At 50.3% G+C, this 25,704-nt stretch overlaps 1 protein-coding gene across 1 annotated transcript in view; it reads left to right on the top strand.

The window, feature by feature from the left end:
• The first annotated feature begins 15,042 nt into the window (after positions 1-15,042).
• Positions 15,043-25,704, top strand: part of Rhoq (ras homolog family member Q) — a 37,187-nt gene continuing 26,525 nt past the window's right edge. The window contains exons 1-2 of the mRNA XM_028892796.2: positions 15,043-15,377; positions 15,920-15,978. Coding sequence (XP_028748629.1) covers positions 15,236-15,377; positions 15,920-15,978 — 201 coding nt within the window. The 5' untranslated portion in view covers positions 15,043-15,235. The remainder of the gene's footprint in view (positions 15,378-15,919; positions 15,979-25,704) is intronic.

Below are 25,704 nucleotides of genomic sequence, written 5' to 3'. Positions count from 1 at the left end.
ATTTGACTTTAATGCTAGCCTTGCCTCTTTTTTTTAAAACTTAGTAGCCCCAGATGGAGTTTCAGGGACTCCTCTAACATTTCACAGTGCCCTCCCTCATCTGTAGTCCAGACACAGACACACCCTCGGGGGTGGTGGGCGACGTTCTGAATTCCAAGGTCCCAGGCTGGGGGTGGGAGTGGATCCTCTCCTGGCTCATTACCATCGGCCTCCAGGGGCCGCAGTCGGCCATTCTCGCGGCCCTCCCTGGGCACCAACTTCTACTGTGTTCATTAATGCTGGCCCTGGAAGCAGCTGCAGGGTGGGGCGGGCTGAAATTCGGGGCTGGAGCAAATGTGTCTGCAGGAACTCCGGTGTCCGTGCCATGCGTCTGGCAGATGTAACTTCCCGCCTGCCTGGGATAGAGTTTGTGAGCTCACATGGGCCTGTGGTTTAAGCAAAACAACAAACCAAGCTGAGAAAAATCTCATGTCTGCTTTTGCATAAAGGCCCAGAGTCCTTTATTTCTACTTCCCTGAAAGTAGCATTTGTCCTGCTGACATCTGGGGCTGGGGCAGCAGGCTGGGCCTCTAAGCCAGACGTACCTCCCAGCATCTACACCGTATTTAGTAACAGGGCATCTTTGCTGCTTCAAACCCCAAGCACACGAGCCCAGTTCCACTCAGCAATGCTTGTTCACGCTGTTCCCTCAAGTAAAATGTCCAGCTCGACAAAGTCCCACCCTTACCGTCAGACCCATTGGAGTCACACTCCTTCTTGGGCCTCTGGGCTCGTCACCCAGATGACAACAATTCTGAGCTGGGCCCGGGGCCCCTGGCACTCCAGCAGAGGTAGGTACAGGTGGACACTCCTTCAGTGTGGGTGACTAGACTAAGGGCTTGGAGTCAGCAAAGAATGTTCCTTCTCTTTTTCTTCTGCCCTTCCTTCTTTCCTTCCTTCTTTCCTTCCTTCCTTCCTTCCTTCCTTTCTTTTTCTTTCTTTCTTTCTTTCTTTCTTTCTTTCTTTCTTTCTTTCTTTCTTTCTTTCTTTCTTTCTTTCCTTTTGTCTTCTTAGATTGTAAAATACAACATACATTCAGAAAAGTACACAGAACACAAATGCGCAGCCTAATTGTAACTTGGGAGCCCTGGCCGCCAAGCAAACATTTGGTAACTACCTACCACCCAGGTCAAGAAAGGAAATGTCAAGGGCCAGCGAGATATCTCAGTGGGTAAAGGTGTGCCTGCCACCAAAGTCTGCTGATCTAAGTTCGGTCACATGATTCACATGATAAAGAGAGAACAGATTCCCATCCTCTGACCTCCAAACATGCGTCATGGCACACTCACACTAATACACAAGACCTCCACACAAAGTATAAGTTAGTTACTTTTTTAAAAAGGAGTGTTGCTCAGACCTCAGATCCCCCCCCCCTCCGTGACTGTGGATGGGATATTTTAGAGCTGGTGGTTTTGGATCTGTGGGTGTGGGAAAGGTCCTAGGAGGATGCATGAGCTTGAGAGTCTCTATTTCTTCAAGCTCTCACTTACATGAAGCTGTGTGCATCCTAGAAAAGTGAGGAGTCCTGTCCCCAAGAGGAAGCCAAGCGTTGTCAGCCAGGACCCTTGCCCAGACCCTGAAGTAACCACCCCTCATTCTAGCTATGTCTGTAAGCATGCCTGAGGTCAGATGTGTGTGGTATGGTCTCGCTATCCCGTTAAAAGGGAAGTGACATCAGATTCGGGCCTCTAGACACTTAGGGATTGCCAAGCAACAGGAGGAAGGGGTTTTCCAGGGCTCGAAGCATGGGGCAACGTGGAGGGCCCAGGAAGTAGGTGGAGAGACTTAGGAAATCCTATGGGGGAGCTCAGAATTAATGTGTGTGAGAGGGCATCCCCTCCTATGTCTCTCGGCAAATACTGGCTGAGCAGTGTATGAGGCACTGTGCAGGTACCACCAAGAGAGAGAATAAGGCCGATGCCAGCCCCGCTCCCAAGCCCTTGGTGTGATGGGAGACATGGTCTGGAAGCAGGAACTCACAAACCAGAGGGCTGGGCATCAGCAGTGTCAACACAGCTCCATGACTGGAGGGATCTAGCCCAAGCTCATGACAGGCTGTTATAGTGTACCGCCCTGCAGACAGTTCAGTCTTACAAGAGGGTGGTTTCAAATGTCTGGGTGTTGACAATAAAGCACAGATAGGGAACCAAGGGGATGACGATAAATGGAAGGAGGTGCAGACATTTAGGGACACTCGGACAAAACGCACTCTCAGGGAGATCCAGTACAGCTCCTTAACTTGGAGCAAGTCATCTGGAAACGAGGACGTCGGTAGAATTCACAGTTGGGGAGGTATCCAAATTGACAGGAACGAGTCAAAACTTCACGGAGATCCAATTCTTAGCAGGGCCTTGAGCTGCCCGGAAAGGCCTCTGGCTCAGATGTAGGGAAAGGTACCTGCCACTCAAGGTGGAAGGGGGCAAAGTGGGGGGAAAGGCAGAGATAAAGTGGCGGCAGGTTTCAGTTGAGCGACAGATCCTATGGCTTCCGACCAGGGTTGCAGCCTGACCCAACACTGGTCCAGGGAGATTCACCCGGTGGTGGGAGAGGCCGAAGAGACGAACTGACGATAAAGTAGGCGAGGCCTGGGATGAGAGACAGGGTGTCAGTAATGAAAGGGGAGGAGGGCCAGGAAGGCTATCGGGGTGTGACGCTTGGGTGCCACCCTCACAGGGCAGAGCAGCTGGGCCGGGGGTAAGGCTGTGAGATCGTGGGGACGCTGCGCCGAGCTCTCAGGAGCCAGCTGGGGGAGGGCAAGGAAGAACAAAACACTCATTTGATCCAGAAGTAAAAGCCCACTCCTAGACAGAAAACCCAGGGCCAGAAAAGCATAGACTACTTCAGTGAGGACAATGAGGACCAGAGACTCCATCTCAGCAGCTAAGCAATTTCTGCTCCTGACTGCAGAATGGGAAACGCCTGTAGAAAGGGGCCAGGCAGAAAGGGGAAGAGAGCCCGACAAGGCGAGGGAACCTTTCTTCCAAAATCATTTACATTAAGGAGCCACAAGCTAGCCTCTTCTAGAACATCTGCAGGTCAGGCTTTTCAAAGCAGTACTTCAGAGAGGCTGGGTTCTCCCCGAGAGCAGTTTGCTTCAAATTAGCATAGCTTGGTTTCCAGGGATGTGTCCTCCACAAGAGAAGCCCTCCAGTTCTGTCCTTGCACCTTCCGGTGACGCAACGCAATCAGCTTGAAAAAGTAAGGCATCTCCAGTATGCTGGGCTCTCCACTATAACTGAGGCTGCACCTTCACCAATGGCCGGCCTCTCCTGGCTTCTTCAGGGACTCCAACCCTGCCACATGGTGCCAAGCCTCAGCACCTCGGGGTTTCCGCTGCAGCCGAGAGACTGCCCCTTCACCAGCCACCTCTCCTGGCACCTCAAGGACCGTGCCTCAACTTCCCCTCATGACCCTTGAGTCATGAAACGTCCATGCCAACAATGCTGTCCTGCGTGGGATATGTTTACACATCACCAACTTCATTTGCCAGCTTGAAATGTGGCCTTAGCCTGTCTGGACCATGGATTCTATGTCCTGACCCTGAGGAAACACTTCCCAAGTTTCACCTCAATGATGCTGGTCTCTTCTTAACTCATAGCTGATTTTTTTCAGCCCTAGCTAACCAGCATTGATTGTCCCAGTAAAGCAAAGAGTTCACTTTGGGGGCGCTGGTCTGTTGTTAACCAAGACCCACAGATTCCCAATGCAAAATATCAACAGCCCTGAGAGTTGTTGCTTCCTTCTGAAATTTCACAAGCCAGGCATCCACCACCTGCATTGCCCTCAGCACTGTCTCCCATGTTCCCACAGAGCAGCTCATTCAGCTCCAAGAGCTCGATGGCATTTCCAGGCCAAACTTACAGATACTTCCAGAATCCTCCCCTCAGCAACATGGCCAGGTGTATCATTGGAATAACCCACTCTCTGATGCCTGTCCTAACTCACTTCCCTATTGCTGCTATAAAACACCGACCAAAACCAACTCGGGGAGGAGAGGGTTTATTTCCTCTTACAGCTTACAGTCTATCAGGAAGGGAAGTCAAAGCAGGAACCTGGACGCAGGGACTGAAGCAGAAGCCATGGAGGAGAGCTGCTCCATGGCTTGCCCAGCCTGCTTTCTCATACAATCCAGGAGATGGTTTGTATACAATTCCACCTGTCCAGGGGATGGCGCCAACCTCGGTGGGCTGAGCCATCCTATGTTAACCATTAATCAAGAAAATGCTCAACAGATGTGCCCGTAGGCCAGGCTGATAGTGACATTTCTCAACTGAGATTGCCTCTTCTTGGATGACACTAGTTTGTGTCAAATTGACTAAAATTAACCAACATAGGGTCAGATGACCTGACTTTGACACAAAGAAGTCACATCTGTGAAAGAGGGATGCTGTTACCCTCACGATGGAACTGAAAAGGCTAAAGCTGAGAAGGCTGAACAAGCTTTGGAAGTTTCTAGGTGAGTTTGTTATTACAAAGCGTAACTTCCCTGGCCTCACTTCCAAGGTCCCTCACCTCTGACCTTACATAGAACTGGACTCTACCAACCACCTATGGGGAAGTGGACCTAGATCTGAGATCCCAGGAAGCCTCCAGAGGACCAGACCTAAGGGTGAGGTGAGTGAGTAGCCCTGTGATATAGCTCCTCAGAGAGCGCTGTCTGTCCAGGATTCCAGCTGCAAGCTGAGAAGGAATACAAATGTTCAACCTCGGAGGCACACAGTGGCCATGTTTGCTATTAGTCCTCAGCCTTAAGTGACATATTCAGAGCATGCGCTGATAACTAAATTCACTCTCATCATAATAGTCCTGGTGTCCCCTCTTCAGAGGGACACAGCTCAACCTCTGGCACAGGGCAAGTTCTGGTTTGCAAGGGAGAGAATGTAAATGTCTATCCAACCTTGTCCCTCACCATGTCCAGGGTCTCTTCAGGGACTCCTTCCTTTTCCTTACTCATCCCAGTGCTTCCTATGGGGGCAGCAGGATGCAGCAATGTCATCATGGCGACTCACTCCATACACTGCCAACAACCTTGGGTGTTCTCAACCCTTTGTCGGAATGAGAGATGGCCGACTGTGACGACGGAGGGGACTCAGTGGCCTGCTCTTGCTGGGCTCCCATGCAGCCTACGTTGCTGGGACACAGAGCTCCACAGGAAGTTAGAAAGTATGAGGTAGTTACATGGACTTGTCTGGAGGCCTCTGAGACTAGTCTACTCAAAGAGGTGACTGACTATAAGGCTGTCGTGATTCTAACTTATGCTCAAGTGAAAGATGAGACCAACCAGAGCGGTCCTGCCTTCTGGAACTGCGTCCCAACGCCCTCTGCTTAGCCAGGCATTAACCCTCCAGATACTGAAAAAGGAGGTCAGAGGGAGCCAGAGGAAGGCTTGGGATAGCTTTCCTGGGGGAACTCAAGGCAGAGAGTGTTTATCCAGAGAGACAAAACTATTTTAGTACCTTTAAACCTGTTTAGCCATAGAACATGGGATATTAAAAGCTGTAAGTTAGCTCTGGATCTATGGAAACTCCTGAAAGTCCCCATGCTTAGTTGAAATGTCTACAGAACAAGTGGTGTAGGACAAAAGTGTTTTTCTTCCCATACCTGGTACCACCTCTGCCCAGTGCTCTCTGCCCCATGGGACCAAGATACCTGGATGTGGCAGGAAAGTAGACAGGACCAAACAGAAGCTAACAGCATGCTCAGGGTTCTCTGCCGGGATGGTGGTGGGGCTGGTCATGGTCCTCGTTAGGCATTTACTTATGTCTTAGGAAGCCAGAATCTCCTCTTTCCCCCATTCAAAGAACAAATAGCTTGCCTTTTCAAGTCCTGAAACACAAAGGTTCTCATGTCTGCATCCCCATTTCCATGGACAGTTAGGCCCGGTTGCCATGGTATTCTTAGACATGATGTACTATTATTCCTAATATGATTTTGAAGGGCAAAGAACTTGTGGATGCAGTGGGTACTCTTATAAAAAGGTCTTGTGGGTTCATACACACCTCATCTTTTTTCATTCGCTCTTTGCCCTCCTGTTCCCCCAGAGTATGCCGTAATGAAGTGCCATCTTGGTAGCAGAGAGTGAGCCCTTTCCAGGCATAGTAAAGTCTGCCAGTGTTTGGATCCTGAATTTTGATGTGATAAAACACCATGACCAAGGCAGCTTGTGGAAGAGTTGACTTGGGGCTTATGGTTCCAGGGGATTAGCATTCACGATGGTGAGTAAAGGAGCAGAAGAGAGCTGAGAGCTGAGCTAGGTAGAGCACAGGGCATGAAGTGGAAGTATTTGAAGCCTCAGAGCCCACCCAGGTGATACACTACAGCCAATAAGGCCACACCTCCTAATCCTTGTCAAACAGGCCCATCAACTGGGGACCAAGTATCCAAACATATGAGCCTATGGGGCCATTCTCATTCAGACTGCCATAACACTAGTTAAGGGACGATGTAGGACATTTTACCACAATACACTGCTGCTTTTCTATTGGTGTGTTGTTATTCTTACTATTATTCTGTTTCTACAGATGCTATGAACCATGCAAAAGCCTGTATTTTTGCTTTAGATAGTCAATTATCTTTTAATTTTTTTTTAGTGGCAAAGTGTCCTTTATTTGTCTACATATTTTATCATTTCTGAACTCTTAATTTCATTGTATAGATCTGACGTTTCATTTGTTGTCAATATCTGAGGAACTTTCTTAAAATTTTTAGAGTGAGGATCTTATGGTTGAAAAAAATTCTTTAAGAGCCCAGAGAGACAGCTCAGGAGTGTAGGCATTGGCTGCTCTTCCAGAGGACCCATGTTCAATTCCCAGCACTCACAACTGTTTGTAACTCCAGTCCCAGGGAATCTGATGCCTGTTTCTGTCCCCTTGGGCACCAGCATGTAAGTGGTGGTGCATGTAGGCAAAACACCCACATACATAGAAGAAATAAAGTAATTTTAATTATAAATATTTTTGATATCTGGAAAAAAAACAAATTTCTTTGTCTTCCATTTTGGAGGATAGTTTTGGCTGGATATGGAATCTGAATTATGATGCTTTCTTTTCCTTCTTTTCAATACTATAAAGATTCCTGAAAAGACACTAAACTCCGGTTTGCATTATTTCAGATGGGAAGCCAGTTATTTCTACCAGTTATTCCTATGTTTTCTGTTTTTTGTTCTCATTTTCTTCTTCTTTTTATTACTGATTTTCAGTAATTCCATTATGAAGTGGGGTTTTTAAAAACTTTTTTTTCATAAAGGAAAACTTAATTATGATGGCAGCTTACAGTTCAGAGGTTCAGTCCATTATCGTCATGACAGGAAGTGTGGATGTGGTGCTGGAGAAGCAGCTGAGAGTCCTACATCTTGCAGGCAACAGGAAATTGACTGAGACACTGAGTGGAATCCTGAGCATAGGAATCCTCGAAGCCCACCTCATAGTGACATACTCCCTCCAACAAGGTCATACCCACTTCAACAAAGCCACACCTCCTAATAGGGTCAATCCCTATGAGATGATGGGGGTCAGTTACACTTAAACTACCACACAGTGGCTTTTTGCATTTGGTGCCATTTTCAAGTTCTTTGCACCAGGAAGATTGGTCTGGTACTGTTGCTTGCTATGGCAGAAGTGAGCATGGCTACACCGCTTATGCAAATGCATCTGATGTAGTCTTCCACTCCTTTCTCAGGAGGTTGGGCTGCAAGCAACAGAAACGATGTCTGACTAAACAGAAAAGGCATGGAGAATCTTAGGAGAATCATAAACTGCGTGCAGGGCTATCGAAGGGCTGGAGAAACTGGAAGATGGGAACGGTGTCTGCTGAGATGAAGCCATATATACACAGCCAAGAAGAATGGACAGCTGAATTCAAAAACTGTCAACAATTTCCAGAATTTAAAATCCTGAATCATGACAGGACACTAGTGGAATTCAGGTGTTTCTGGTACATGGACTGCTCTCACCCAATGTGAGGTTGAACTGTTGACCTTGTGTACAACCTACTTCACAAATGAGTCTGTCAGATACGATAAGCCTATAGGCTGAAGATGATGCCCCAACACTGCGGAGAAACCTCAGGTGACTGCCCAGGCAGCTGGCTGTTTCTGTCAACTCACAAATTTTTTGGAAGTTGCTTGCATGCACTTCCTGTTTTTATTTTTGTTAGCTAATATTATTATCCCTTCTTGGGTCTCTGAGGGAGTTGAAGATTAGTTAGTTATGGTTGAAGATTAGTTAGTTATAGTTGAAAATTAATTAGGATAGAAAGTGCATTAGATACCTCTTGGATTTACCAAAATAGGATAGATAAGGGAATTATTTTCTCTGATTTGTCAAATACCTGTTTAGGTATTTATTACTTGTATATATTGTATATAGTTATTGTACTTTTGTATATAGTTTTTCTTTTGTTAGTTATAACCTTTTGCTTTTTTTTTTCTTTTTATTAAAATAGAAGAGGGGAAATGTGGTGGTAATCTAATTGTACTGAAATGTGATTTTGATAGTATGTTAATAAATAAAGTTGTCCGGGGGTCAGAGCTATTAGAGCCATAGACAGAGTGTGGCGGTGGTCGCACACGCCTTTAATCCCATAGATCTCTGTGTGTTCAGGGATACAGCCAGCATTGGAGACATATGCCTTTAAGACCTAGGGGGCTGTACATTCAGACAGTGACGAGGCAGTCACGTGTTTGGGTTTACAACCAATGAGAAGGCAGAACAAAATACTATAAAAAGACGAACAGACAGGATATAGCTCTCTTTCGGGAAGCTGGGACACCGCAGGAGGAAGGGTGAGATTTCAGCTCTGAGCTCTGACCTCTCGGCTTCCTCTTTTACATTGTTTCTGTGTTTCTTATTTAATAAGACGGTTGGATACATCTACAGGTGTCCGGCACACACCTGCCACTTCCGGCACCATTCCCGCCACCTCGCTTTTGACAACCCCTGTGCCACCTGCCACTTCTGAACCAGGAACTCACATCTACTCACATCATACCACACCTACAAACACTGCCTGCCCTGAGGTGCCGCTTCCCAGGTCAGAAACTGACTTACGTACCCACGTGAAGTTGAACTTCCAGAGAGCACGTGGCTCTTATTTAACCCAAGTGTCACTAACTCTCGAATTAGTTAGGACTGGATGGACATCTGCAATGCCTATCTTTAGGGTAAGCTCTTCTCTTCCCACTGAGACTCACAAATTAGAGCAGTGGTTCTCAACTTTCCTAATGCTGCAATCCTTTAATACAGTTCTTCATGTTGTGGTGACCCCCCCCCAGCCATAAAATGATTTCATTACTACTTCATAACTGTCATTTTGCTACTGTGATGAATTGTAATAAAACTGTCTGATATGCAGCCCCACGGGGGTCACGACCCTCAGGTTGAGAACCAACGAGCCAGAAGATGCTCTACATTCAAAATGTGGTCCTGATGTTCACTGACCAAAGCATCTACTGTGAAAGAACAGCCACAGATGAGTTTGGCTGGTAGGTATCATCGCTGCCACCTATACCTAAACAATCCATGTATCTGTCACTTCTGAACCAGGAACTCAATTGCACCACTCAGTACTGACGCCTGGGATAAAATACTGACTTCATTTCTCAGAGAAATCTGTAAGCCCACCCTTCTTTGAAGCTATGGAAGGGGACAATTCCAAAATTATGTGAGTATTTCATTCCAGCAACCTCTGAGGACATGTCCTCTCCTACAGTCTAGCAAGGGGGTGGTGATACTGTCAGTCCCAATGGCTGCTCTCCTAAGGCCAGGGTATGGCGGAAGGCGGAATGTCGCAGAACATTATGGGTAGTAGATACTTCAGCCTGAATCCTCAGTGTCTGGGGTATAATCCTGAATTTCTGGGAGGTACTGAACTGGAAAGGGGAATCTAGTTACATTCACTTGGAAATGAAAACCAAGTGAGGCAATTTTATTAGATTTGGTTTATATTATTCTAATCATTAAGGTCCAATGACTTTTAAGAACTCACTACAGTGTTTAAGCCATTAGTACCCCAGCTCAAAAATACCATGCAATGTCTGTTACCAAAGAAAGCGATGTAGACGGGAGGTGTAGATAGGAAGGAGAAGCACAGGCATGGCATATGACCGGATGGCATGAAGTCAGTAAGATCTGCGCGGCAGGCGAGTCCTCGACAGTTACGTGGTTCAACGTGAACACAGGGATGTGTAAGAGAAAGCAGTGCCATGAAGGATGACGATCATTTCACTTCCTTATTGATAACTTCTCAGAAGGAATTTCAGAGAGGGAGGAGAAACACACCAAGACTTGGAGACAACCCAATAGACCGGAATTGGCAACAGATCATGGATCAGAGGTGGATTCATCTCATCGTCTTCCTCTGCACCTGACCCGACACAAACTTCAATTCTCCCTTTACAACGATCATTTCCACTGTAGTGTTGGGAGACCTAGGAACTCTGGTGAGCAATAGCCCAGAGGGAAGGGATGCCGCTGGCTGCCTCTCCAGCAGAGTCTCCCCATAACTGCTGACCATCACGTAGGAAGCCCAGAATCTAGTCCAAACGAAGCTCATGCCTCAGTAGTAAGGGCTGATAGAGTCGATCAAAATGGTCCCAACTCCTTCTCACAAAGATGGTTTTATGGATGAAGCCCAGGAGTTAGGCAAAAGCTACCCAACGTTTCACTACCATGACTGGCTTAAGGATGAACTGAATTTATCCGATCAGGATAGTCCAAGGCTTTTAATTAGTGAGTCAAGGAAAATCTGCTGGCCAGAGAAGTAAATGGAAGATACAATCCCTCCCCATACTGTTACAAACCCCATGGATTTCTGTCGTATGAACATTCTGGCACCTCCCTCTCTTCTTCATGTTCACGACAATGCTTCATTCCATCCTTTTTAAAAATATTTATTTATTTATTATGTATACAATGTTCTGCCTGTATGCCAGAAGAAGGCACCATATCTCATAGACAGTTGTGAGCCACCATGTGGGTGCTGGGAATTGAACTCAGGACCTCTGGAAGAGCAGCAGCTAGTGCTCTTAACCTCTGAGCCATCTCTCCAGTCCCATTTCATTCAGCCTTACATGATTTCTCCCCTCCTCCGTCTGTCTTGGTCTCCGATTCGCCAAACCCATGCCCTAGTCCTAGGGTGGTCTCAGATGACAGACCTGATTTTGTTGTTTTTCTTTGTCTACAGTCTGGGATGCATTGCCATGGAACGTACACCCAGTGGCAGGAGAGTGGAAGACATGTCCAACCTTAGCCCTGTCACTTGGCTGTGTCACTAAGCAAGTGTCTAAATGTCTTTGCATATTCGTACCTGAGCTTATAATGGGAACACTGGAAGAGTCGGAATTCCTTTGATTACCAGTGGCTGAAAACTAACTTCAGTTCATTAGGCACAAAGGAGGGCTGAATTAGCTCCGTTTGTCCATCTGAGGAGCCAGTAAGGCCTCGGGAACAATAGAATCCCGAACTTAAATGACCTACATGGGCTTTGCCTATGTGCACATTCGTGTGAATATGTGTGTGTGTGTGTGTGTGCATACTTGAGGGGCTTTGCCTGCATGCAAACATTCGTGCGAATGCATGTGTGCATACTTGAGGGCAGCACCTGCCCATCATTGCTTCTCTCAGCTTTCTGGCTTTTATTTTCTTGCACTGACAAGTTCCTGAGTAGTCAACCGTGTTCAGATCCCCACAGGCCAGCTCTGCCGCGAAAGAGGAGAAAGTCCTGCTGTGAGCCCCAGACTCAAAAACTTCAGGAAATTTGTGTCTTGTCTTGCCTTGGATTTGGTACCCATGTAGAGCTGGTCCATTGGGGGTCCGGGCAGGCTGTGTAAGAAGAGAACGCTTCCCGTCAAGCCACACGATGACAGAAGATGAAATTACAAAGAATATTTGTCAGAAGCAAGCGGTGCTGTCCTAGGCAGGCCAACTAATAGCTGCTGTCTACAAGTCTTATCCTGCACAGTCATTTCAGAGATAAAATGAGATTATCTACATCACTGACCTCCAAGTACGCAGCACAACGCAGGTACCACACACAGCAGTGCTCAGACAATCTCCTCCTCGTTCACTTTTAGGACTAGTGCTTTTAGGACCACCGTTCCCTAGACGGTGTCTTCATCTCTTGTTCTGTAGACAGAGATGAACCTCTCTGACTGTATGCGTCCCTGTGGGAATAAGGTTTGACAAACAAGAAGTATCATCAGCTCCTACACGCCACTAAGCCTGCCCTCTGTCCACCGCAGATGGCTGCCATCCCCAAGAAAATGTGGGCTGCTCTTCCTTGGCCAGGGCATGCCGTCTGCTTTTCCCAGGCCTTCCCCTATTAGCCTCAGGAGCCCTAGGCCAATGATACCACTTCCGCAAATCCCTCCTCGGCACACCCACAACCATGCGCTACCGCCTCCTCGCCCCTCCTCGAAGACCGTTCTTTCTCCTCTACCACAGTACTGATTACATTATATAGCAATTATCTGTTTGCACATCAGCTCCTTTCCGCCGCGCCCCCCCCCCCGCGCCCCCTCTAGTGAGGGTGGCTTGCCAGCTCCAAGTCCCCTGGCCAGGAAGAAAGCCTGGCTTCTAGGCGACCTCAATTCATGCTTGTTAAATGAAGTACTGATGAATCAATGAGGAGGAGGAAGGAAGGAGTAGAGGAAAAAGAGAAGGCCGCCTAGACAAGTTCACTGTTCCCACACAGACCTGTGTCTGTTTCAATGTTCACAGTTCAAACAAAAGGGGGGAAAAAAAAGCGGAGGCCTATGGGATGCTTAGGAACAAAGTCTCTTCCTGTCCCCGAGTCCTTGACATTTGAGAACTGTTTTTGGTTTTGTTCACTTGGGCATTCTCTTTTTTTTTTTTTTTTTTTTTTTTTTTTTTGCCCATGGGAAATCGAGGGTCTTGCAGAGGTCTAATGATTCCAGTTTGAAGGGAGCAGGGTCTGACTAGCAGCATTCCCGATGACTCCCCCACCCCCTTTTCCAATCCATATCCATACCAGGTGTGACCGTCCCCAGAGCGCTAATATTCTTGGCAGTCTGTTTGGCATTACTGTGGGCCAAGGGAATGAGGTCACTGTCGCCAATGAAATCACCACTGCATGATTCATCACACATCAGTTCCCAACTTTTGGAGTGTGCTCTGAGATTCCCAGAGCTTCCCACAGCCATCCAGAACTTGGGGTCCCTGTGTGATGAGCTCACGTTTTTTTAGAGCAGAAAACTGAGGCCCAGAGAAGGGCAGGCACGCTGCTGCTAACTTGTGGTGTTTGGACCAAATTCAGCTTTCCGGCAGAGCTGGCTCCCACAGATCCTCCTTTCAGAATACTAGCCTCTGCAAATGTGGCCTGAGCTAATGGTCTTTCAAGCAGCAAACCTTCCTCTCCTCCCCACCACCGGAAAGTGGCAAGATCTGACTTCAAGGCAATTGGTTGCCTTCCTCAGCCTTTGAGAATTTAAGAAGTAACTTTGGATTTATCAATGCGGCAAATGCAAGAACCTCCACTCAAATGCAATGGGAAGGGTATATATGTTCACAAGGAACTTGAAATGATACTCGAAATCTTCCCGGTTGAATTGAAATCGGGTGTAGATTTGAGTATTGGCCCCTGGGGATTGTGAAAATGAAACGGGGACATTATAGTAAGCGTTTCCCCCAAGTGCTCCTGAAGTCCTTGACCACCAGGAGTAACAAGGAGGCTTTTTTGTAACCACTTCCCAGGTACCAGTTTCCTCACTCAAAACCCTAGGGCAGGGGTCCAAATGACCCCACGTACCTCTCAACACAGCAGTTTCTACCACTGTGAATCAGTGTGTGGAAGTGATTTCCCTGTCAGCAAGCCGAGGATGGGGTGCAGTGCCGGGTCAGCGCACAATGCGCCTTCACCCCAGTGCCGTAAGTTTAAAGCAGCCCTGGGCCACAGAATGGCCCTGGCCAGACAAGTGTTTCCGGACTTGCCAGACAGGCGCAGAGTTGGCCCTGGATCTCTGGCCAAATCTCAGAGAGCATGAGGACACATCCTATCTCAAGGATCACAACCGAATACTTTCGGAGAGACCTTTGGGAAAGCTTGCAAGCCTCGGACAATGTCGCCTCCAGGGGGAGCACAAATAACATTTGCGGTCTCCCGACGAGGGCTCGCCCCTTTGTGGCTGGTTGGGGGTGCAATATGCTGCATCTCTCTTAGTCACCAATTTCATAGAAAATGACTCAAGCTCGTGCTGCGAAAGGCGTGGGGTGTTGATGCTGAAGAACAAGCAATAAGCCAGGAGTCCCAGTTTTCCAGCCCAGAGACCCACCATCCTTTCAGCCTCCGCGCGCCTTTCTAATTATTGTTATTAATTATTTTTATAACCCTCTTGGCCGCTGTTCCCGATTCCTAGTTGCGTGGAGCACTTGCAGGCCCATAGGATGGCTCCTGCCTTCCAGGCAGCATTTAAATAGATACATCTGTATCATTTTGCACAATTGCGTCACCGTTGAAGTCGTCGTGGTTCCCCCAAAGGCCTCCACGTCTCCTCCCGGCACTGGGGCCTGCAGACGCTTCCGGGCTCTGGCCGCACTTTCGCGAGGAGCCCTGGGCTCCTCCCGAGCGGCTGCCCGAGAGCCCCTCCCCCAGCCCCCCCCTCCGTCCTCCCGGCTCCCGGGCGCCTCCTCCACTGCCTCCGCGCCCGCCTCGCGGGGAGTCAGGCTAGGGTGAGCGGCAGGGCCCCCACGGCGGGCGCGGGTGCGAGCGCCGGGGCGCGGGACGCGCAGCACTCGGGAGCAGCCGGGACCGCCTTCCTCCCGGCCCAGGCGGGCGGGGGCCGGGGCGGTGCGGGGCGGGCAGAGCCGCCTGGCCCCTCCCCTCCGCCGCCCTCCCCAAAGTTGCCGACTCCCCTGGGGCCGGACAGTCTTATGATCCGGCGGATCCTCCTGGGGAGGCCGGGCCGGGGAGCGGGTTCGGGCGCCGAGCGGCGGGGCCAGCGGGCGAGCGCGGCGAGCCGGGCCAGGGCGGGGAGCCGGGCAGCGATCGAAGCGGCGGCGGCAGCGCCCCGGGCCCGCCGCACCTTCCCCTCCGGTGAGGGGAACCGCTGCATGGGGCCGGGGGGGCGGCCCTGCTGCGCCGAGCGGCGGCGACGGCGGACCCCCCAGGCGGGCTGGGGCTGAGCCCGGGGCCGGGGCGGGGGCTCCGGGGGGACCATGCCCCGAGGCCGGCCGACCGCAGCATGGCTCACGGGCCCGGCGCGCTGATGCTCAAGTGCGTGGTGGTCGGCGACGGGGCGGTGGGCAAGACGTGCCTGCTCATGAGCTATGCCAACGACGCCTTCCCCGAGGAGTACGTGCCCACTGTCTTCGACCACTACGCAGGTAAGCCTCTGTCCTGCTGACTAAGGGGCTGATCCCCGGCCGGGAACTTTGGAGCAACTTTGGCTGAGCCCCCCTGGCTGCCTCCCCTGAGCGTGCTCCCCTCCCCCGCCGCGCCCTCTGCCTGGCGGCCCCACCTCCCGAGACCGTGCCTCTGGTCACCCCTCGAAGCAACTTCCACCCCTTCCCTGTCTTCCCCTCGCCCCTTCTCCCACACTTCTCAGTCCCCTGAGCGCCCTCCTTGACCTTCCCACGGTCGCTTCCCTTTACTGCCCCAAGCCCCTGTGTGGAAGACGTTTGGGGACACTAGGGTAGACGTGGCTATGGGTCTTGGGAGAAGAGGGGTGGATAGCAGGGGTCCAACATTCCACCTAGCTCTCACGCCGCTTGGCAGTGAGCTGGACACAAAAAAGGGGGTGTTCTCTCCCAGGGGGCACCCACACTCCTGCCAGTGATTTGGGAAAGGAGGGTCCCGTGGGAAAAGAAATTGCTCGACCTCAGGTCATTGTGAGTCTCTTCCCCACCCCCCACTTCTGTCCTTGCAGTCAGCGTCACCGTGGGGGGCAAGCAGTACCTCCTGGGACTCTATGACACAGCTGGACAGGTGAGTGTCTTGGCCTCTGGCCGGTTCCTTTAACCCCAGCCTTTCGCCCATTCTGTGTGACCGTGAGGGGCCTTTAGACACTGAGGTGTCTAGGTGGGAGGGTGTGTCTTCCAGCGGCTGCTTCAAGATCAGGTTTTTTCTTAAGTCAGCAAATTAAGGAAACAAACCAAAAAGAAAACGCAGACCAGTGTGAGCCCCCGGGATGTGAAAGTTTTTGGACTGTTTGCGTTACGTGTGTTGCCTGGTGTGTGGGTCCCAACTCCTGTTGCAAAGTGGCGGCGGCCAATGGTGAAGCGCTCTTATTTTTAGTTGCTGATGACCAGGTCTCCCCCTCACAGCCTCTGTCTGGTCCCTCATTGGTGAGTGGTCTGCCTGCCCGAGGAGCCTGATTGGTGGGAAATGGCATCATCTAACATGATGGGAAGGCATTTGGTTCTGGTTATGTTTATTACAACATCATTGCACTCTGGGACTCCAGTCCCTGAAAACGTAATTTGTGGTGTTAGCAGAGGACCACAGGGAAAAAGGAAAGAAACGGCAACCATCAGCCACTCCCTGGGGTGCGGGGTGGCTAGGGTTAAGAGTTCAGCGTGAGTCTTGGAGGAAGAGCTTTCCTCCCCCTGGAGGGCCAGGTGACTGTGTTTTCTTTGGAGACGTTATTGTGCAGAAAGGAACACTTCTCCCTTCGGCCTCTGGCGAGGGTTTGCAGACGAGCCAGGCTGTTCTCCTTGAAGGATGAAGGCGTTCTCTCTCTCCCTGACCCAGCTCTCCCGCCTGGCCAGACCCACTTTCTTTCCGCTGGGGCTAAGGCGATGAAGTTTTGCAGAATTCAGCTCTGCTGGTTGGCCTGAAGTCTCAGGGAGAAGTTTCTGTGTACTGTGCAGACTTGAGGACCCTGAGGACATGTGAGCCACTGAAGGACTAAGAGAAGCTCTGGGGGAGTCCTGCCATTGGGCTTCTTTATTTGTGAACAGTAGCTTTAAAAAAAGGAAAGAAAGAGGGAAGGAAGGAAGGAAGGAAGGGAGGAGGGAGGGAGGAGGAAGGAAGGAAGGAAGGAAGGAAGGAAGGAAGGAAGGAAGGAAGGAAGGAAAAGAAAGACCATTGCAGATATTAATTATAAGCCAAATATGTGTTGTTTGTTTAGATTTGCCTTTCGGCATTGTATGTTCTCAAATTCTGTTGAAGTCTAGAAATATGTTTTTTTTTTGGGGGGGGGAACGGGGAGGGACTTGATGTGGCCCTGATTTCTAAACCATTGTTGGAACATCTGAGGATGAGGAGCTGCTGGCGGTTCAAAGGTCCAGAGGACACTCTCTGTCATCGAAGGTGCCCAGGCCAGCAGAGCCAGGTCTGATTCACAGATTTGGGGGCCAGGTTTGGTTCTTCCTTCAATGGCGCCCACCTTCACCAGTTATGGAAGGCAGAGAGTGGAACTCAGCCAGATACCACCAACTTTTTTGTTTGTTTGTTTGTTTGTTTGTTTGTTTTCCGAGACAGGGTTTCTCTGTGTAGTTTTGGAGCCTGTCCTGGAACTCACTCTGTAGACCAGGCTGGCCTCGAACTCACAGAGATCTGCCTGCCTCTGCTTCCCGAGTGCTGGAATTTAAGGCGTGTGCCACCACGGCCCGGCCCCACCAACTTTTAAGTTATGCTCTTGAGAGATAAGAAGTTGACATTGGTTGAAAAGAGAGGTTTTTTTTTGGGGGGGGGGGTTCTAATTTAACTTTTCATGCTACCTCATTTCGTTATTGCAATGATGGTGTGTTTTTAATCATGCACCTTGTTAAACAGGATGTGTGAATGTCTGAAGTCTGTTAAGACAGAGGTCCAGTTACGATTTAACCATATGCCCATGTGTGTGTGTGCATCTCAGATCTTGCAGCTCACAAGAGCTTGCCGCTGAGATGAAGACCAATGCATCACTTCAATTTGAGGTCCTGGGACGTGTTGAGATGCCCCCGGGTCGGCCAGGTTGTTCGTGTGCATAGAGTATTACAGTCATTCTCTTGGTGGTAGTAGACAGGGTGGGGGTGGGGAGGATCTGATCAGGGTCCTGTGCCACCTGATGGTAGGCGACGGTGGTTTTTCACCCACTGACTAATACTTTTGATTTGGGGTTAAAGTTAGCGATAATTCACTCCATTGGTAACAAGCAAATTTAGCCATTATCAGACAACGTAGTAGGGCCGTTGTATTATGCTAAGCATGGAGGGTGTATGTACAAAAGAAAACATTTAAGTTAGAGACCCGCCACTGCTGGTGTGAGTGTATGTAAGAGTCAGATCAAGTGATTATTCATGCATCTTAGGTAGATTTCTGTGTTGATTGTTAAGACTTTATATCTCCATGAATAGCTATCAGATTCCTTTTATGATGCTAACAGTGGTAAAATAAATACATACACATACATGCATATACTTAACCTGTTGAGATTTTTCAGCCAGATAGACAATCGAGGAGAGCCTGTGGGCTTCGGGACCAAAAAAAGGTCTTAGGTTCAGATTTCTACCTTGTGTGTAACTCTCGCTGAGTGATTTAGTTTCTCTGTAATAGTAAAATGTAGATAATTAGCATCTACACTGCAGAGCTGTAGGCTGCCTTAAATTCATTAACCTTTGCAAAAACAGTTGGCATCCACAGTTCTTTGTATATAGTAGGCGTGCAAATGGTATTACAAGAAATCACTGTGCTCTGCTGTGGGCAGGGTAATGGGGGGGGGGTGGTCACAAGTGGAAGAGGACACATGTGTCATGCCTGAAGTCGATAGATTCTAGTAGAGGGCCGGATCTTAGCAGCATTAGCCAATGTGTGGAGCCGGAGAAATCATTTCGGGTTCTGTGCAGCAGGTGAGAAGCAAGGGGCGTATGTAGGTTTCTGTTGGATCTTTTTTTTTCCAGAGACAGAGGATGAGGAGGGAGATCATAGCCCTGGAAAGCACTTGCCTTCTCTCCAAACTGTTTGATCATGTGTGGGGGTGCTTGGCATGCCTACCTAAAGAAATGCAGCAATGTCTCCCGCAGGTTGGCGCCTCTGGTCCACTTTTTACTCATGGCCTTCTTGAGACCCCAGTCAAGTCCAAAGCCATAAACATCATCTGCCCAGTTGACATATTAGGAGTCTACCAGTCAGGGGAGGGTGGTTAGGTGGTGACGTCACTTTGGCCTTCTTGAGCAGGCTGCTGTCTGCTTGACCTTTGCTGTGACTAGCAGAGAAGGAGAAGGAGAGCACAAGAGTGTGCTGGACATCAGTCCCCACCACGTGCCTTGTCTAGGGACATCTCTCAGTGCTCCACTCGCTCACAAGTATTGCCGCCGAAGGGAAATCCCCTGCCCTGCTTGGCTGCGCCCCAGGGTGGTCCTAGGACAGCTTGCCATTTTGACTGCCGAGGCACCTTCCTCTACCCTGGGGGCCTGAATTTCAGGGAGGTCTGGCTTTCTGCCTGTCTGTCCCTGTGGAACTTCTCCTTTCGTGCCTGGCTTTGGGCCGTCGGTGTAGACTCTGCATTAGCCCTCTGTCTGCCCTGGGAAGGGATTAGAAAGGTGAGGTTGTCTCCACTGCCTCTACTCTTGGGAATGGAAGGAAGTGGGGAGCTTTCCCTCTGCCCAAACGAGCCAGCGGGGATCTGCTTGGCAGGGCTGCACTCTAGCTCTGGGCTCCGGGCCTGATCTCTTAATCCTTGGCAGGAAGGCAGAACTTGGTGCTCTGAAGAGGGAAACTCTGAAATCTAGTTTATCCCAGGTCTCCGAGTGCCGACACTCGGGAGGGTGTGTAGTGGGGTGCGTTTGGGATCCCTGAAGTTGTGGAGTCCGCCACTGTCCCTGTGTCCAAGTTCATATGTATGCTTTAGGTACATCGTTGCTATATCTGGCAACTTAGGCGTCCGAGTTCAGGGTTGCATACATGAGAGCTATAAATAACCTTACTCCAGCACCCCCCCCCCGGGGGGGGCAGCTTTTCAATGACAAATGAGATTTGCTTCACACTTGTCATAACCCAGCAGCTGTAGCTGGTCCCCCCCTCCCCCACTACCACCCGGGGGAGCTCCCTGGGTACCCAGGGAGGTACTTCCTCCAACAAAGGGAACATCGCTGAAGGCAGCAGACGCGAGGTCCCTCCTCTCTTCTGCATTTCATGGGGCAGCACCCAAGAACTAGCAATGATGGGAAGGGGTAGGGAAGGGCAAGGGTACTGCCAACATGTCTCGTGCCTCCCACCTTCAGGCAGGGCTTGTTCGCCGCACCTTCCCAGGTAGACTTTTCCCAGAGAGGAAACAGCAAGCGAGTGAGTTGATGGGAAGAGATACGTGAGTCAGGAAAAAAAGAAAAACCCAAGAAACAACAAAGCACATTTTCTTCAGTGCAAGTGTGCATTGCCCAGAAGAAGGTAGGAAATGGTCACTCACCTCCCCCAGGCTTCAGGTTCCCTTAGCCCCACCCCACGTTCCATCCTTGAGGGAGTGGGGTGCGAGAGGAGCCTTAAGGAGGCTCTTTCTAGATAGGAGCTGCAACAGGTGAGATGTGGCACTGAGCATCTGGTTTCCCTTGGTAACCCACTGTAGATTTCTTGTCTGCATTTTGCTAACCTTTGTAGAAGCTATTTATATCCCAGGCTGCAGCTGTATTCACACAGGCATGGTGGTTTCCTCCTCCGTGTTGAGAAGGTAGGTGGCCTCTGTCCATTCATAAGTTGTTGCTGTTTAAAAGACAGTGTGTTGTCCTGTGGCGGACTGGTGGTCTGTTTCGACTCCAGCTTGGGTTGGCAGGCAAGGACTTAGGGTGGGGGCAGTGCCTGATTGTGCCACAGATGTCCTTCAACCTTTCTGGGCCCTTTGATGGACTTCCAACATGGTTCTCCTGAGGTCTGGTGACATTTCCAGTCTTAACGAATGTTTCCTGACTGGTATGCTAAGCCTGAGTGCTATAGACACACCAAGATGCTGCCTTGTCAGCCTCGGGGAGCTGGGGGTGGGTGGAGGGTCTGGGGGGGCTGAGCATGTATTGTTGTGTGTGCCGTGATAGGACCACAGAACTAACTGTGTTTGGGGCAGGGGTTGCAGTCCTGGGGTTTGAACTTGTAGCCTCATGCCAAGGTCAGGGGCCTTTTGGAGAATTGGACTTTTGTGGTTTCATTGTGGAATTTGGGGTTTCGGGAAAGGAGAGCAAGTGGCGAATCCTGGGAGCTCGCCGTGGGAGTGTCAGTTTCTGGCAAGGGCACCCCTTGGCAGCAGGTGCCCCCCAGGCTTCAGACTCGGTAGTGATGCTGCAAAGAGGAGAAAGGCAGAGAAACCAGGCCAAAAAACAAACAAACAAACAAAACTACAAATGCAGCTTTAAAAAAAAATCAACAATTTGTAACTGTGGTAGGCTCGATTTCCTCTTACACCCTAGGGGGGTTGATTTTGCCCTAATTTGGCCCGCTTAGGTTGGGGAGTGGCTGTCTTCGCCCTCAGCACTTTCCTGTTCCTCTTTCGGTGCCTGTTAGAGCTGCTCTACTCAGGAAAGCCTGCAGGTGGTAGGTGGCCAGCTGTCCCAGCCCTTCCCGGGCCCCAGGGAGTGGTCCGGGACCACCGCCTGCCATTGCCTCTGGGAATGCTTGTACCCTCCCGAGCCCCAGGCTGGCAGGGTACTGTGTGTCCTCCTCCTCTACACCCCGGAGCCCAGCCCAGTGCCTCATGATGCTAGACATGTAGCAGGAATCTTAAAAGTTCTTATTAATAAAATCAAACCTGCGCCAGGTATTGGGGTGAACTGGAAGATCAGAGAACCAGAACAAGCCACAACTACCTCACCTCGCCGGATCTTCAGCTGGTCTTGTTTCCTCAGACTGGAGGCCTCTGAGTCCTCATCCAGAATGGGTCTCAGCTGAACTGCTGCTAGAAGGCTGAAAGCTTAACCAGCGAAATTCTTAACCAGCCAAATGCTTCTAGCTTCTGGTCCTCACGCCTTATATACCTTTCTGCTTTCTACCACCACTCCCTGGGATTAAAGGCTCGCTTTCTGGGATTAAAGGCGTGAGTCACCATGCTTGGCTGTATCCTTGAACAGATGGATCTCTGCCTCTGGAATGCTAGGATTAAAAGTGTGTGCTACCACTGCCTAACCTTTATGTTTAATATTGTGGCTGTTCTGTCTCTGACCCCAGATAAGTTTTTTAGGGTGCACAATATTTTGGGGAACACAATACCACTACATAGCCACATAAATCTTTTGTTTTTGGTTTTTCAAGACAGGGTTTCTCCGTGTAGGTTTGGTTCCTGTCCAAGATCTCGCTCTGTAGACCAGGCTGGCCTCGAACTCACAGAGATCCACCTGCTTCTGCCTCCCGATTGTTGGGATTAAAGGCGTGCGCTGCTGCTGCTGCTGCTGCTGCCACTGCGCCGCCGCCACCTGGCAGCACATAAATCTTAAAATGAGTTCGTTTTCATTTGGCTCTTCACTTGCTCAGCTAAAAGCTAACCTGTGGCTAAGAGCACCACGTCCAGCTCCTTCTCTGCCGATTCGGCTGTCACCTCTAAGAGGAGTGAAGCAGGCAAATGGACGGGGCACCAAACTACCATTTCGTCTCTGACCTGGCTCGCCAGGCTTGGAGAGTACCAGGTTCAGGCCTCTGCATCTTCAAGGCCTTTTGTCGTGTCATGTCCCCCCCCCCCGTCTCCTTAACGGAAGGTAGTTTGGCAGTGGGAAAGTGTGTTTTGGATTCTGCAGATGAACACCAAATGCTGTCTGTACTTTCGTGTGGCTGAGATCGGTCCACCAGCCAGCTCCTTTCCTTCTATATGGGTTGGGGAGATAGTTTTCACCTTGCAGGGTGGCCGTAAGGATTAGGGATTTCATATGTAGTTGCCCAACTCCAAGGAGTGCCACACCACCTTGGTGCTGGAGAAATCCATTTGGTGCCTGCTCGGTTCCAGCCTTCTGTGGGAGAAAAAGGAAGGTGGTGAGTGAGACTCTGGGACGTGCATTGTACAACGGGGAGGCTGGATGAAGAGCGATGTTGCAGGATCCTCTGTACGGTGAGGATGGCTGCTTTGGGATAGAGGGAAATGTAGGAGGCAGGAGAGTGCCACCATCCAGGGTGGACCCGTCTCATTGGGCTGTAGAGTCCTGGCCAGGCTCCGCCACTTCCTGCCAAGAAACTTTCACCTCTCCCAAGCTGATGTCCTCATCTGTACCATGGGGTTACGGAGTACTGTCTGGTGGGGTTTGGGAGCCAAGTCAGATCTTCCTGGCTCCCAAAGGGATTTCCTCTCCTCTTGGGGTGGCCAGGTGGGGCTTGGGGCAAGCTTCGTGTTCAGCTTTCTTTTCCGGTGGTCACTCACCCATGCTCCTTGTCCCCCGCCAAGCCCGTGTGAGCACAGCAGCTCTGGTCTCTCTACCACTCAGTGCAAGCTGAGAAGCATGGCACTAAACGAGGCCATGCAGGGGGGTGTGTAAGCGAAAGCTCGCGTCTTGGCAGGGGTGTGGGAAGCAGGAGAGGGAGGGCAGGTCTGGGAGGTGGTCCTACTTGTGTCTTTATGGGCCTGGGATCCCTGCTGTCGCTGTCGGCTTGGGGTGTAGGCTTGATAACTAAATTATGGACTCTCTCCCTCTTGATTGACAGCTTAGTAATTAGAGAGATATTAATCGGCTGCTTCGTTGCTTGTTGATTTCAGTAGAAAAGTTAGCGAGGAGGAGGCCTTTATTGTTGCTGTTTCTTTTGTGGTGACTGGCCAGGGAAGTGAGCCAGCTCTTCTCCAGATGCCCAGATATATGGAGTCAGGGTAGACTTGGGGCTCAGCCTTGAGTGGTGTCTTCCCACAGTGCAAGCTTGTGGCCTGCCCGTTTGCTTTCTCACCTCTGTGAGTCATGGAGGGCAGTGGTGTTTGCCTCGTTTTGCAGGGTCAAGAAGGTTACGTGGCTTGCTCTAGGCCATGTGGTTGGTAAAAATGAAAAGGCAAGTTTCCAGGGCAGGACTTGGGACTGCAAATCCTGGCATCTTTGTATTCGTTGACACTCATCAGCTTGCCCCTGAGCACATGCCTTGTTCCAGGACACCTGCTCCGTTGTGGACCACGCCATGCAGAAACTACGATCGCTTTTCTCGACAGAAGAGCTGGTAGGTGGGTTTCTGTAGGTGGGATGTCAGGCAGGTGCTGGAATGGCTCCAGCAGATGTTGTTCCTATGAACTTGAGATGGTTTTGTCTATTTGCCCACAAACCATGCTACTTCCTTAAAAGGGGCATGTCTGGGGTGGTGCTCATGAGTGGACGGAGCTTGGGGCCTTTTGCCATGTGTCCTGTGTTGACTTGTTAGTGGACTTCCCTCAAGTCCGAGAGATAACATCCCTCTTGCCCCTTTCTGCTTCCTGTGCCCTGTTCTGCCCACTTGACTTGACCTGCGTTGGGGGAACTGCCCCACACTGGCTACTCAGGTCTCTCTTTTATCATTTCGGAGTTTTCTTGCTTAGGGGAAGTTGCCTCTTCACAGATGTGCGTCTGGGCCTTGGGGTGTACCACGATGGTAAAGAACTTGCCTATTGTGTGCACTGAAAAGAAATTGTCTTTTTCATCAAAACGTCCCCTAAATGCATCCCATGTCTTCATCTGCCACTCGCTGCCTCTCTCTATATATAGTTTGCCTGCTTGGGCCATCCGCATTGCCCATGGGCTCCCAGATCCTCTAGCTCCTAGCTTTCCATGGTAGCTGGCTAGATGAGAGCATCCCTCTATAGCCAGCCAGTCCCTGAGCATCAAATCCGGGCTGGGGCCCGTGATGGAAGTACAATGGGGTTGTACTAGTTGCCAAGGAGGTCAGTGTCTGTTCTTCTAGTCAGAGCTTCCCAGGTGGACAAAACACCAGACTGGATTCCTCCATGTACTGGCTTCTCCAAGTGTGGTCCTTACATGGCCCGGGAACTTGGTAGGCATCTATCTCAAATCTTGGAGTCTACCCCGGATCTCCTAAATCACAAGCTTGGGGGAATCACTGTCAGTCCAGGCTGGACAGGTGATTTCTGATGTTGGCCAACAAGTCAGAGCTGCAAGGATACGGTGAGTCCTGGCATCTCCTCTCAGCACGCTGCTTACCATCCCCCACCTTCCACACTCTCCCAGTGTCCGGGGAGCATGACTGAACTGGGTGTTTAATTTGCTTCCCTCTCAAACGTTCGCCTGGCCTCCTTCCTCATTTTGAACATGTGTTGGGACTGTCCGCATTTGCTTAAGGAATGGAGCCCTCCCAGCCCGCCTCTGGACGCCGGAGAAAAACGGAGGCAGGATATCACGGGGCAAACCTTGGCTCTGTGAGTGTGCTGTCTGCCTTAGGGGTGTGCAAATAGTAGACTCCACCCGTATTCCTTGATGAGGTCTGCGTGCCAAGCCATGTTCGCCCCTGAACACTGAGTGGCTTGATAGGCCTGGTTTCCTTAGCTGGGGTTTGGACCCTGTGTCCCATCAGGATGGTGGCTTGGATTTGTGCTGTCTTGGCTCCAGAGTAGTGGATGGGCTGTGGCGCTTCTGGTCTTAAATCCCAGGCAGGTCGCCGGCTGGAGGCTGAGGAAGCGCTGTGTTGCTCAGCCTCCGCCTTGGCAGTAGGGACTCTTTCCTTGGCTGACCTCAGTGTTCTGTGGAGTGACCTCTTTCTCTATTCCTCTCTGCCCCCTCCCTTTCAAATGCTATCTTTTTGTGTCCCTTAAAAAGGGACAAGAACAAAAACAAAAACAAAACCAACCAACTTGTTCCAGTGAAG

Source organism: Peromyscus leucopus, chromosome 22 (genome assembly GCF_004664715.2).
Source record: "Peromyscus leucopus breed LL Stock chromosome 22, UCI_PerLeu_2.1, whole genome shotgun sequence".
NCBI lineage: Eukaryota > Metazoa > Chordata > Mammalia > Rodentia > Cricetidae > Peromyscus > Peromyscus leucopus.
Note: the sequence above shows the minus strand (reverse complement) of the source record. Positions and strands in the feature narration are given on the sequence as shown.